General features: G+C 42.7%; 1 protein-coding gene across 1 annotated transcript; it reads left to right on the top strand.

Annotated features, from left to right (window-relative positions):
* The first annotated feature begins 392 nt into the window (after window positions 1-392).
* Window positions 393-13538, top strand: mb21d2 (Mab-21 domain containing 2). Its single transcript, XM_065275371.1, has 2 exons — window positions 393-844; window positions 11355-13538. The coding sequence occupies exons 1-2, from the start codon at window positions 589-591 to the stop codon at window positions 12623-12625; spliced, it is 1527 nt and encodes a 508-aa protein (XP_065131443.1). The 5' UTR covers window positions 393-588; the 3' UTR covers window positions 12626-13538.

A 13538-nucleotide genomic window follows, 5' to 3' on the forward strand; every position in this document is an offset into this window, starting at 1 on the left:
GTGTACAGCTTATACCTACCACCTCTACCTCCTACCCCTTTAAATAGCCTAGTTGTATTACCTCCAAATGAGTACATCAAGGTGTATACATAATATTTTATTTATTGAACAGTTGTATTATAAATAGCAGTTTTTATGTGCAGATTTTTTATTTATAATTTTTATTACATTTATTCATTAATAGATTGGTGACAGAAATATTAGCAGTGTTATTATTTATTGGTTATTTAATTAAATACTTTATAGGCTATTAAAAAATCTAAAAGTATTTGTCAGATTGATCAACCAATTGCATAAAAAAGTATGAATTTAAATAAGAATCGTTTGTTGCAGTTTTTCCAAGTAAAGGAAAGGCTTTCCTATTTTTCTCCCTAGCTCACAGCCTCACTCCATATTTTCACGTGGAAGACACGCGACAGCTTGATTTACAACTACATGGGCTATACAGTATTTGTTATTTTGTTGTTGTAAACTGCATATGGATTGCATGACATCACAAGCCCATTAAAAGACCACCTGATGTTTAAAGGAGGGGAACCCAGGACAGACAAAACGTTACATCCCCCAAGATTTCTCTAGTGTGTGAAGATGGCGGTCCCAGCTCAATCCAGCCGGACCGGGTCCGTTAGCAGTCTGGGAAACAGTCCAACGGCAACACCGGGCGGCTTAAACAACAACAACCACAAACCGTGGCGCTGTCATGAGCTTGATTTCAGGTCCGGAGTGAAGATTGAGGAGCTGAACCATCTTATACACGAATTCAGTAAACAAGACCAACGCGAGTACGATGACCAGAGGGCATTGGAAATACACACAGCCAAGGATTTCATCTTTTCCATGCTCGGTAACAGCATCTCCCATTTCAAACTGTTATTGATTTGATAAAGCACACGTTGTAATTGTACATAATACAAATCATTGTCGTTTTAGTCATTTATAAATTGATACAATATATTAACAGTATACAGAAATGAAATATGATGTATGCATGTACTAATAATGTCCATTCGCATATGTTATTTATTGCATGCGTAGTTTTATATATTTACGGTGTTGTAGTCCGATATTAAAATCTTTATACTGAATCCACGGTCTGTTAGTTACGCGGATTCACGTTTGACCCCCTTGCGAAAAATTAATACCACATACACAGCTTTAGTCGAGTGAATACCTAATCCGCCGTTCGACGGGATCAGATTATGTCCACATGTTGAATCTGTTGAAAGCTATTATGGAAAACTCAAGGAGGCAGACAAATCGCTTTACCTTGATAATGGTCAGTACCATGGACAGAGCAGACCACATATGTGCATAAATTGTTGAATATCATAGCCCTAGTTATATTAATGTTCATTTAAAACCTAAATTAAAATAGTTTCATAGTTATCTTTATGCCATTGGCACCACACCTAGACACAGTGGGAACTCCAGTAAGATGCATAAAATCCTCTTTTATTTAATGACACGCACTAAACACGCTTGCATGGCACCATGTGGTCTGAGACAGATTTAGTATTGTGGATATTTATGTGGATAGTATTGCCTGTCAAGTAGCCTACTGGGTTTTCATTACAAACTAGGCGGCAATGGGGGTAAACCAGCATTCCAACGATTGTGGGAACCTCATATGCACTGAGGCAGAAGTAATATACAGCCCTCTGTCTCATTCTGTTTTCACAGTTTTAGTCTCTTCCATTCATTCAGGCTCAATTCAGATAGCAGGAGGCTGATTGGCCAGCAGTGTCTGTGTATGCAAATGAGACAGATGGAACAAAAGTGACACTGGATGTCTGTGAGAGTTGGAATCACTGTGAGAAAAAATTTAAAGAAGGATAGGAAGGGGCGGAGGAGTGGGAAATAGTTCACAATAGTTCTTGTTAAACATAGAGGTGGGGTCATGTTAGAAGATTTGATAGGAAAATTAAAATGCTTACTGGCCTCCGTAATGTTATTGAATGGGGAGACATATGATCCCATAGACATATGATCTGTCACATGTATTATAAATTAGTTTTGTTTATTAACAGATGTTATAATTTTATCACCAAAACTTAATGAATGAAATGCAGTGCCATCTACAATTGATAATCCAGATTTACATGAATGGAGAGCTCCATTTGATCTCTTTACACTACTGTACTGCTGTATTACAGTGAACTTATCTCAATTTTTTTTTTATGGTAAATGGACTGCATTTATATAGCGCTTTCAACAGACCCATGGCCATCCAAAGCGCTTTACACCCATTCACTCACTCATTTATACACCGACAGCGGTGTCAGCCAGTCATCCAGCTCGTCTGGACACCTCGACACTTGGTCAGGTGGAGCCAGGATTGAACCACCAACCTTCCGGTTGAGCCATTGCCGCCCCATTTTAACCCACTTTGGGCCTTTTGAATGGAAGCAAATGCTGTGTATTCTAATATCTATAATTTAAATGTTATGTGTGTGTGTGTGTTCCTTATTAAAGAAACCAGATAAAACCATTTGATACCAGCCAACGTGAAGTTGTAGTTACAGTATCAACCACTAGAGGCAAACAGCCTCATGCAGCCTCATGCACTAGCCAAACCTTGACCTTTTGATTAATATTCTGACATTTATAGTTGTAAGGGATCCCAAAGAAAATGGATCCAAACTTTTCCATCCTGAGTTCATCTTGTTGCGGGACTCCCTGTTTAAGAAGGATTAGATATGCTTGAGAACATCAAACTGCTACCTGCATTCATAACTAGCGACAACTATGTGTGTATGCCTAAACATCTGCCTTTATACTCTTAAAGCCAGTACACACACTATAGGATGCAAATAACAACCATAAAGGACGTTGCATTCTCTATTGATCTGATGCTTTTTCCTAGTGCTGGTGTTGGCTTTCAGGTCTTCATATTGATCAACTGAAAATAGATGCCCGAGGAAAGTGCTCTGCCATCTGCAGAGAAGTAAAAGAGCTGTGGTCATGTGACAGGAAGTGTGCACTATCAAATTAGTTTGGTTGTACAGGAATGTGAATATATAATTTTATATACTTCTTATTTTGTTACAAAATAACATTAGGAAAATATAAAATACATCCAGTAAAGAGTTTTGCTTCAGTTTTTAGCACACAGTATCCACCTTATTTTCGAATGCAAAAGTAAGTGATGTGACGTATTTACCTTTATTGTACAAGACTTCCACAGAGGCATACCAGTACCTGTACAGTGGGAAAGTGTTTGTACATGAAATAGACCAAGAATTTGTGTTTTTCATGCATATATTTAAAATGTGAAAACTGTGGGTGAGGTTTTATAAATGGCAATTTTTCATCGACTTGTTTTTATGGCGTTCATGTAGCGCTTCCTCCTGACAGTAAGCAGCAGTGTCTTTGGGGGCGGCAGTGGCTAAGTGGTTCATGTAGGTTGTCTACAAACCGGAAGGTTGGTGGTTTAATCACTGGCTCCACCTGACCAAGACACCTAACCCCAGCTGCTCCCAGTGAGCTGGATGGCGCCTTGCATGGCTGACACCGCCGTCGGTGTATGAATGAGTGAGTGAGTGAATGGGTAAATGTTAGGCAACTTGTAAAGCGCTTTGGATGTCATAAGTGCTATATAAATGCAGTCCATTTACCATTTCTTATTCAACTTATTGTAAGTTATTTGAACAAACAATAATAAACATACTAAACAATAACATTTATTCAGTATTGTTTTTTGTTTTATGAAAATTATTATTTCATCGCTTCTTACGCACTAGAGGGATGAGTTTAGGAAATAGTTTTCTTATTTTAAAATACTTTCTTTTTTTACATAGCAACAGTATGCGCAAGCACATTAGGAACTATTATAAACAGTTTATGTCGTATATTAAGCAGTTGTATGTCTTATATATTCTGTAATGTAATCGCATTTTTGTAATAATATGTAGTAGCAGAATAAATAAACCAGCTATGTGAATACAGATCATGGGTCATGTCAAAATGTAACCTTGATAGCTTTAATATTGACTGAATAAGATCATGTCAAAATAGGAAATCATTGAATAAAATCAAACTTTGGTGCTCACAATTAAAGGGACACTCCACTTTTTAAAAATATGCTCATTTTCCAGCTCCCCTGGAATTAAACATTTGATTTTTACCGTTTTGGAAATCACTGAGCCGATCTCCGGATCTGGCGATACCACTTTTAGCATAGCATAGCTGTTAGGTAGGATTTAGACTTATAGGCTCTGGCTTGAAATTTATACAGTAAACACTCCTGTGTGTCGGTCAGAACACTTTAATGATGAGGAGACGGGAGCTTCTTTTTCAAAGTGTATTGAATCATAGTTTATGAGTCGTGTACTAACACTTGAACACCAAATCACCAACTATAAACCAGAAGGACAGGCAGGAGAAACTTAAAGTTAAACCGCTGACGTTCTCTCAGTATTCAACTATATCACAGCAGGTAGTGAACAAGAACGCTACCGCCGCCTCCTGGAAAGTTCACGAATTTCACTTATCAAAATCAAAGTCCCACAGTAAAAGTCTCTTTCCTTTACAGCCTTTTATACAGCCGCCCCCAAAGGTGCTAAGCAACTTTGTTCCTACTAAAAGGCTACCCAACTGGACTGAAGTTGGTTTGTCAGTTTCCATTATTTGGGAGAGCTGGTAAAATTACTAGTCTTGCTACTGGTCGAGTGTAGACCTGCCCCTTTATGTCTACATCCGCAGATCTAACATGTCCATCAGCACTGCGGTGGATCTTGATGACATGTCCAACAGGCCAAAGGGCCCGAGGAAGTTGGGGATCAACTACCATGACAACCATTTTTTCTGTCAAGTCAGGAGAGGAGGAGTGCCACTTTTGCCTTGTTTGCAAAGTAGGAAGATAGTTACGTATAAACCGGGACCAGAAGTTATCGGCTAAGACTTGTGAATGTTTCCAGCGTCGGTGGCTTAACAAGTCAGATTTTGGGTAGATCACTTGTGGCAAAGAGCCATCTGGCCGCCCCATAAGCAAACTGTTTGGTGTTACTGGATCACTATCTGCAATATCCGATGACACATACCCTAAAGGTTTAGTGTTCAGAATTGCCTCCACCTCTAGAAGGACGGTCATGAGGACTTCTTCTGGAAGGGATTGAGTTCCTAGGGTAGTGTAGAGTGCTGACTTTACTGAGCGCACCTCCCTCTCCCATACCCCTCCGAAATGTGGAGCTGCTGGGGGGTTAAAATTAAACTGAATTTTTTGACTAGCAAGCCGAGTTTGCAACTCAGGGGCCATTACTGCAAAGGCTTCTCTCAGTTCTCTCTCTCCCCCTCGAAAATTAGTTCCTTGGTCAGACCACAGTTCTGCTGGTGTTCCACGTCTTGCAATAAACCGCCTAAGGGCCATTAAGAAGGAATCTGAACTCATGGTGCTGAGGAGGTCCAGGTGCACTGCCCTTGTTGTTAAGCATTTAAAGATTATTCCCCAGCGTTTCTCTGTGCGTCTCCCAATTTTAATCACCATTGGTCCAAAGCAATCTACTCCACATGAGTAAAAGGCAGGTTTATGTAAACGGAGACGGGCAGGAGGTAAGTCCGCCATTTTAGGAATGACTGGTTGTGCCCTCCAGCGCTGACATTCGGGACACCGATGCTGATACCGGCGAATGGCTTCACGGCCACGGAGAATCCAATAACAACGTCGCATTTCTGCGAACACCCTCTCTGGTCCTGAATGACGCAGCTTACAATCATAATGCTTAATCAGTAGTTGGGTAACTGGATGGTAAGCATCCAAGACAATGGGGTGTATGGTCGATTCTTCGATCATTTGTGCTCTTCTCAGACGCCCGCCAACTCTGATCAAACCACTAGATTTGTCTATTTCAGGGGCCAAGGTAAGGAGACGACTATCTAAGGACACTGATTTCCCATTTACTAGGCGTTGAAAGTCCTTAGGAAACGCTTCCTGTTGAGCTTGTTTTAGGACTAGGATTTCTGCTTGCCGATAGTCGGTCGCGTCAGGTAAGGCACCTGGAGTAGGGTTAATTTGGATTTCCTTGGCAGTGGCATCCAGGAGTTCCTGCCAGGTATTATAGTTCCAATCAATTGGCCTGCTGAATAAAGGGGGAGCGGCAGTGGAGCCACAGAAGGCAGATTTACGTAATTCAGTGTTATCATCTGATAGGTTGGAGTTTGGCATCACTGGCCAGGTGGTTGGTTCTTGCAATAAGAAGGGAGGCCCATGAGACCATCGGTTCAACTCAGTAAGAGCACTCAGAGGTTTGCCTCTAGTGAGGTCATCGGCAGGGTTGTTGGTTGAATTCACATAGCGCCAGGAACACTTTTCTGTTAGCTCCTGAATTTCGGCTACTCTGTTACCAACAAAGACCTTGTAATGGCAGGATTCTGAGTGGAGCCAGGTAAGAACCGTGGAGGAGTCCGTCCACAACACAGTATTTTGTATTGGTAGAGTTAGTTCCCTTTCGAGCAATCTGGCCAACTGAGCTGCCACAAGAGCTCCACACAGCTCTAAGCGAGGAATGGAATGTGAACGCTTGGGGGCCAAGCGGGAACGTGCAATGATAAAGGACAGGAACGTTTGGCCTTTCTTGTCAGTGGTCCTTAAGTAGGCCACAGCTCCATATGCCTGCTCTGATGCATCTGAGAATATGTGTACCTCATGTGTGGTACCATCCCGGTCGACCTCAGGAGGGACATATGTTCTAGGAATGGTCATGTTTGGTAAGTACTGCAACTCATTTTCCCAGACACCCCACGCCTGTAGAATCTCAGGAGGTAAGTTTGGGTCATCCCAACCACGTTGCTTATTCCATAGCTGCCTGATAATAACCTTCGCTCGAGTGGTGTAAGGCAAAAGTAAACCGAGCGGGTCATATTGGGTGGCCAGGACCTTGTAGACATTTCTTAGGGTGGGGGTCTTATACACCACAGGTCTGTGCTTGTAAGTCAGAGTATCCGTCTGCCAGTTCCAACTTAAGCCCAGGGTTGACTCGGGCAGGTCAGATTTATCTTGAGTTAACCACAGTTCCAAGCTCTCTGCTCGTGCCTCCGTAGGTAAATGACTCAGAACCTCGGGAACATTGCTAGCCCACTGCCTGATTTCGAATCCAGCTTGAGAAAGTATTGCTCTTAAGTTGTCGACTAACTGTCTTGCGGCCTCAGGTGTACACAAGCTCTGGAGGCAGTTATCAACATAAAAGCATCTTTCTATTGAAAATCTGATGTTCTCATCCGTCATACTGTGGTCTGTAACATGCCGTTGCAGGGCATAAGTGGCACAGCATGGGCTGCATGTGGTACCAAAAGGTAATACTTGCCATTGGAAGACCTTTGGGGGCTTATCCACGCTCAGATCACGCCAGAGAAACTGCAATAAGGGACGGTCTTCAGGAAGCAGGCAGACCTGATGGAACATGGCCTTTATATCACCACTTACAGCAACTGGATGCTCCCTAAATCTGATGAGTACGCCTAGTAATGATGCTCCCAGAGTAGGGCCTGGTAACAGAAACTGGTTCAGACTCTGTCCATGGTATTCGTGAGAACAGTTGAAAACAACCCGAGATTTCCCATTATGACTAACAAGATGGTGGGGTATATACCAACACTCGTTAGATTCTGCTGCATCTGTGGATACTTCCCGGACAGTTCCCGTCTGCACAAGTTTCTCTATCTCCTTCCTGTATATGTCTGCTTTCACTGGATCCTTCATCAAACGTCTCTCTGTACTACGTAGATTGGGCATAACTGACTCTTTAGGGGCACACAACCTAGGCATATCCTTTTGACGCAATAGTGGCGTGGCTAAGCGTAGAACTCCATTCATATCTGTGCGAACAGACTTGGTTTCCAGTAACTTCAAAGCCTCCTGATCTTGTTTGGACCGAGTCACCTCTCTCTCATCTCTGTGAGGAACTACTTCAACCTGCCAGAGTCTTTGGACGTTCTTGAAAAGTTCATCTTGAGTTGATTGGACCGAGGTCAGCAAGCATTGTGAGGAAGACACAGGCCGCCCCATGAACGTGATAGGGCCTTGGAGGGTCCACCCTAGACGGGTGTGCACAGCAGCTGGACCACCTGGTGATCCTAATCTGATAGGTTCAGTGGGTGTAATGAGATGTGGCTGATCTGACCCAATCAAAAGCAGAGGCTGAGCATCTTTCATTGGCGTGATGGGCAGACCTCGTAAGTGTTTATACTTTCTTTGCAATTGATCCACAGGATACGACTGTTGTGATAAATTGAGGTTATCAGCTGTGAAGGCATGTTCAATCTTATACCTGAGTTGAGGCTTATGAGTCGGTGCTACTTCAAAGGTGATAGATGCCCCATGAAGAACTTCAATGTCCTGACGCACAGTCCGCAAAGGGAGATCTTCAGGTATGCCTTGTATACCAAGGGCTTTTGCAGCAATTGGGAGCAGGATGGTTCTCTCCGAACCGTCATCCAGCAGAGCAAAGGTATCTAAAGTACGTCCTTCATAATGAATATGTACAGGGACTATCTTTAGCATGACACGGTTCCCAACAACAGGTTTGTCAAGGTAGAATTTATCTGTCGAGGAATTGGTAAGACAACTTTTCTCTGTCCTCAAGGTATCCTCTTGCGTGGGTCTGACATTTACCTCGTGAAGAGGACGGAGGTGTTTACCTTGGCATAGGTTGCAGGGCTTTTTTAAATCACACTGGGCTGCGTGATGACTTCTGGCACAACGCCAACAGCGATTATTGCTTCGGATCCAATCTTTGACTTCATCGGTGGTGAGTTTTTCAAAGGTATTGCATTGACTTAAATAGTGCTCTGTACTATCACAGAAGGAACAGAATCGTTTACCTTTGACTAACTTAGCCTGTTGAGTGGTCTTCTGAGGAGACAGGAAAGTCACAGTTTGAGAATCTTCAACCCCATGAAGAATTGCTATGGGTTTCTTACTCTGTACTGACCTCGAGTTAGTTCTGTCCTGAACTCCACGTGTGGCTGTCTCAACATCAAAGTCATGACACCAAGCTTCATAACGAAGCCAGTTTGAGAGGTCATGTAAAGTAGGGGTAGTTCCAGGTTGCCGGAACATATGGCGTCGGAACTCTGCTCGTTGGTCTGATGGTAGCTTGCTTAACAGACGAGCAACGTGTGACCCACACTGCAGTTCAATATCACCTTCAGGGCCTAAAGTTTTCAGCAAACCCACCAGAGACTGTACCTGAAGTGAGAACTTTTGGAAGGCAATTATATCTCCTCGTTTTACATCTGGCATTTCCAGAACAACTGCAATTTTCCTTAAAGCCAGCTGATGGGGCTGACCATACTTCTCATGTAGGGCTTTCATGGTATCAGTGAAGGGAAAGGGTGAATTCAAATAAGCATCTGCTATTAATTTAGCTTCATCCAATTTTAAATGATCTACAAGTATTTGATACTTAAAGAGTTCAGTTCCATTGGGAGGAAGCAAATTCTCCAAAGCAATACGGAGTCTGGCAAATTCACTTGGATCGGGACGAGTGAACTTTGGAATAGTAGGGGTAGGTCCTCTATACACATAATCTGACACTGAAGGGTGGGCTAGATGTGTTGTGTCTGAATTTAATCTAACCTCAGGTGCTGCGTGGTTAGATTGAGCAGGTGTGGAACTATATGTGGGGGGGGCAACTGGAATTCTGAGTTGTGAGGGTTTTAAGTATGAGCGCGGCACAGATGTGGAAAATAGCTCTCCGAGTTCATCAGGGGTTGGAGGAGGGGGAATATCTCAGTATTTGGGGCAGAATATGGAGGATAACAGTACGCAGGTGAAGGATGCGCTTGGGAGGCCTGTGAATAATTAGGTACCTCTGATTGGAAGGCAGCTTTTTGAGGTTTTGTTAACTGCAAAGTCTCAATACCCCTTTGAAGTCCAGGCTCAGGATCTGGCCAAGGTGGAAGTTCAGGCCATTGTTCACCATATGCAGAATTGTCTAGCTCAGGTTGGTCTACGTTGCAGGAAGGACTGAAAAACATCAAAGAGTCTTGACGGGCTGAAGGACTGCCACAGCTTTTTGCTGCACTAAGTTCTGCTTTAAGGGCTTTAGCAACTGTGACCAGTTCTTTGACCTCAGTACGGACTGCTTTTAACTCCATCAGATCAGCATGAAAAGCCTGACGTGACTGAATAAGCTGGGCATTTTCTTTGTGAATGGCTTGGAGTTCTCGGTGACGTTCATACTCAGGGTAGCCTTCATTCTGGGTTGATGGGAACCGATGAGATAGGGCTTCACTGCGTTCAGCATAATTTAAACCAGCGGCACCTAGTTTAAAGCTGCTGTGTGGAGTAGGATCATCATGGAAGGAGTCAGGCTTGTCATAAAATGACTGAAAGGGGGTCGTGCGGGAAGGTAAGTCCCAAGGAGATGAGAGAACAGGTTCAGGTACTGGTCTGCCCCCTACATACTGTACTTCAAAATCTTGGAGTCGGACTGGTGGACGTGTATGGCGCTTTGGTTTGGTTGCTCTAATGTTCTCCTCATCAAACTCCATTATGCCAGGAATGAGCACTGTATCCGGCTCGAAGGACCATTTGTTAGGTAGGATTTAGACTTATAGGCTCTGGCTTGAAATTTATACAGTAAACACTCCTGTGTGTTGGTCAGAACACTTTAATGATGAGGAGACGGGAGCTTCTTTTTCAAAGTGTATTGAATCATAGTTTATTAGTCGTGTACTAACACTTGAACACCAAATCACCAACTATAAACCAGAAGGACAGGCAGGAGAAACTTAAAGTTAAACCGCTGACGTTCTCTCAGTATTCAACTATATCACAGCAGGTAGTGAACAAGAACGCTACCGCCGCCTCCTGGAAAGTTCACGAATTTCACTTATCAAAATCAAAGTCCCACAGTAAAAGTCTCTTTCCTTTACAGCCTTTTATACAATAGCACAAAACATTAGCATTGCGGTAAAAATAACCAAGGAGTTTTGATATTTTTCCTATTTAAAACTTGACTCTTCTGTAGTTAAATCCTGTATTAAAAGTTGCGATTTTCTAGGCAGATATGTCTAGGAACTATACTCTCATTCTGGCGTAATAATCAAGGACTTGCTGCTGTAACATGGCTGCAGGAGGCGATATTACGCAGTAGCCAAAAATAGTCCCCTTAGTAACTTTCAATCGCATGGGTTCACAAAAGTTATGAAGCATTTAAAAAAAAAATCAGTAAATGCATTATCTTTGTCAATCATTTAATATTAAAACTAAAATATTACATAAATATACTAAAATGAAACATAACACTGAAAAACAGAACAAGAACAAACTTTTTATTAAAACAATATTATACACTCATTTAATAAATCACCTAATATTAACCTTGCATTTATCCTCTGTTTTCTATCTGTTTCAGGCATGGTGCAAAAGCTGGACCAAAAGTTGCCGGTCGCAAACGAGTATCTATTATTGTCCGGTGGTGTGCGAGAAGGTGTGGTGGACATGGATCTTGATGAGCTTGGTATCTACAATCGTGGCTCTGACTATGACATGGCCTTCACCCTGCTGGTTCCCGCGCTAAAGCTACACGACCGAAACCAACCTGTCACACTGGATATGCGACATTCAACGCTGGGTCACTCGTGGCTAAGTTTGCGGCTTTTTGACGAGGGTACCATCAGCCGCTGGAGGGACTGCTGCACGCTGACTGACCATCTGAATGGCACCACAAACTACTTCTTCTCGCCCACACTGGTAGCTGAGTGGTTTCAAGAAGCAGTTGGATTGGTACTGGCAGAGTTACAGCGCAAGCCGCAAAGGGGCACGCCGAGGGTGGAACGAGTTGAACGTCACAGCACACTGCTGTCCATGGTTTTAGGTGTGGGCAGCAGCCGCATGCTTTATGACATTATTCCTGTGGTGTCTTTCAAAGGCTGGCCCGCAGTTGCCCAGAGCTGGTTGATGGAGAACCATTTCTGGGACGGGAAGATCACAGAGGAAGAGGTTATCAGTGGCTTCTATCTGCTGCCTGCCTCCTCAGTCTCTGGTTGCCGGGACAACGAGTGGCGCCTCTCCTTTGCCCGCAGTGAGGTGCAGCTAAAAAAATGCATCTCACCGGGACTTATGCAAGCTTACCAAGCATGCAAGGCAATTATTATCAAGCTGCTTGCCCAACCTACAGCTGTTAGTCCATATTTCTTACGCAGCATTATGTTGTGGGCCTGTGACCGTCTACCCTCAACCTATTTGTCACAGGAAGACTATGCTTCACACTTCATGCTCGGTCTCATCGACGACCTGCAGCACTGCTTGGTTAACAAAAACTGCCCTAACTATTTCATTCCCCAGTGCAACATGTTAGAGCACCTATGTGACGATACAGCCATGTTTCACGCTCGGAAGCTGGCGCTGGTACGGTCCGATCCAGCTGAGCACCTGCGCTCCATCATTGAGCAGGCCAAGGCTGCCAATAGACTTACACAGGAGATGCAGCGTCGTGGAAGCTCCTCAGGTCTGCCTTCCCCACTGGCAGATCCCTCGTCTGCAGATCAACAACAGCCAGATGACCGGTTGGCCAAGAAGTTACAACAGTTGGTGACAGAAAATCCAGGCAAGTCTATCTCTGTGTTCATCAACCCTGATGATGTCACGCGACCTCACTTCCGTATTGATGACAAGTTCTTCTAAGAAACGACGCCTATTTTCACTTCTCTTCTGCTCTGCTTGACCATGACTGAACCTGGGGACGTGCATGACACTGTCCTTAAACAGGAGCTGTGTCCTTGTGATTGCACACATTAGAAGTGATTAAAGAGGTTCATATGTGATACGGTATAAAGAAACAAAAAAAATTTCGTCTGACCTAACTAAATGGAGAATGACATCTAGCTGTTTGGATAGCTGCATGTGAACCTGCAGATTTTCTATATTAAGTGATTTTAATATGAAGACTCAGTACAAAGGAGAGAAGCTTACAGTAGGTCTGACACAATCCAAGAAGTGAATTGCAGATAAAGCATTTGAAAATATAAGATATGTCCTGTAGATGAAATTGTACTTTATTCTCAAGAAAACAGATGTAAGAATTTAGAATCATTCATTTTCTGGTGTTTATCTGTGTTAAACCTACATTTGTTTCTTTGTATCAGCTTTTAGTGTGTCTGTTATTTATTAACAGGAAACAAGGACAGAATATGTCAGAAGAAGCCAAACTTATTTCTCTCTATAAGGGGTTAAAATCATATTCCTCAAGTGCAATTAATAGAAAATAAATGTATTCCCAAGTAGACATGTTCAACCATAAGAATGCTGAATTCTTTAAAGGGTTTTTATATGATGTGAAAAGAACGGAAACAACTTTTAGCCCTGAAACATTTGCTGCTATTAGAAAGCATATCCTTTTGATATTTTGGTTTTTGAAAAGCTATTTACAGTAACAAGCACCGGTCTTGATGTATCTTAAACTGACACACCTACTATAAACACTGATGGTTGTACTAACATAAAATACAGTATTGGACATTAGTCATGTAAGTTGTACTGTATTTCACATACGTTTTAGCTTGACTGTGTTGTTCTACCAGTAAAGAATTATACATTA

Source organism: Paramisgurnus dabryanus, chromosome 6 (assembly GCF_030506205.2).
Source record: "Paramisgurnus dabryanus chromosome 6, PD_genome_1.1, whole genome shotgun sequence".
NCBI lineage: Eukaryota > Metazoa > Chordata > Actinopteri > Cypriniformes > Cobitidae > Paramisgurnus > Paramisgurnus dabryanus.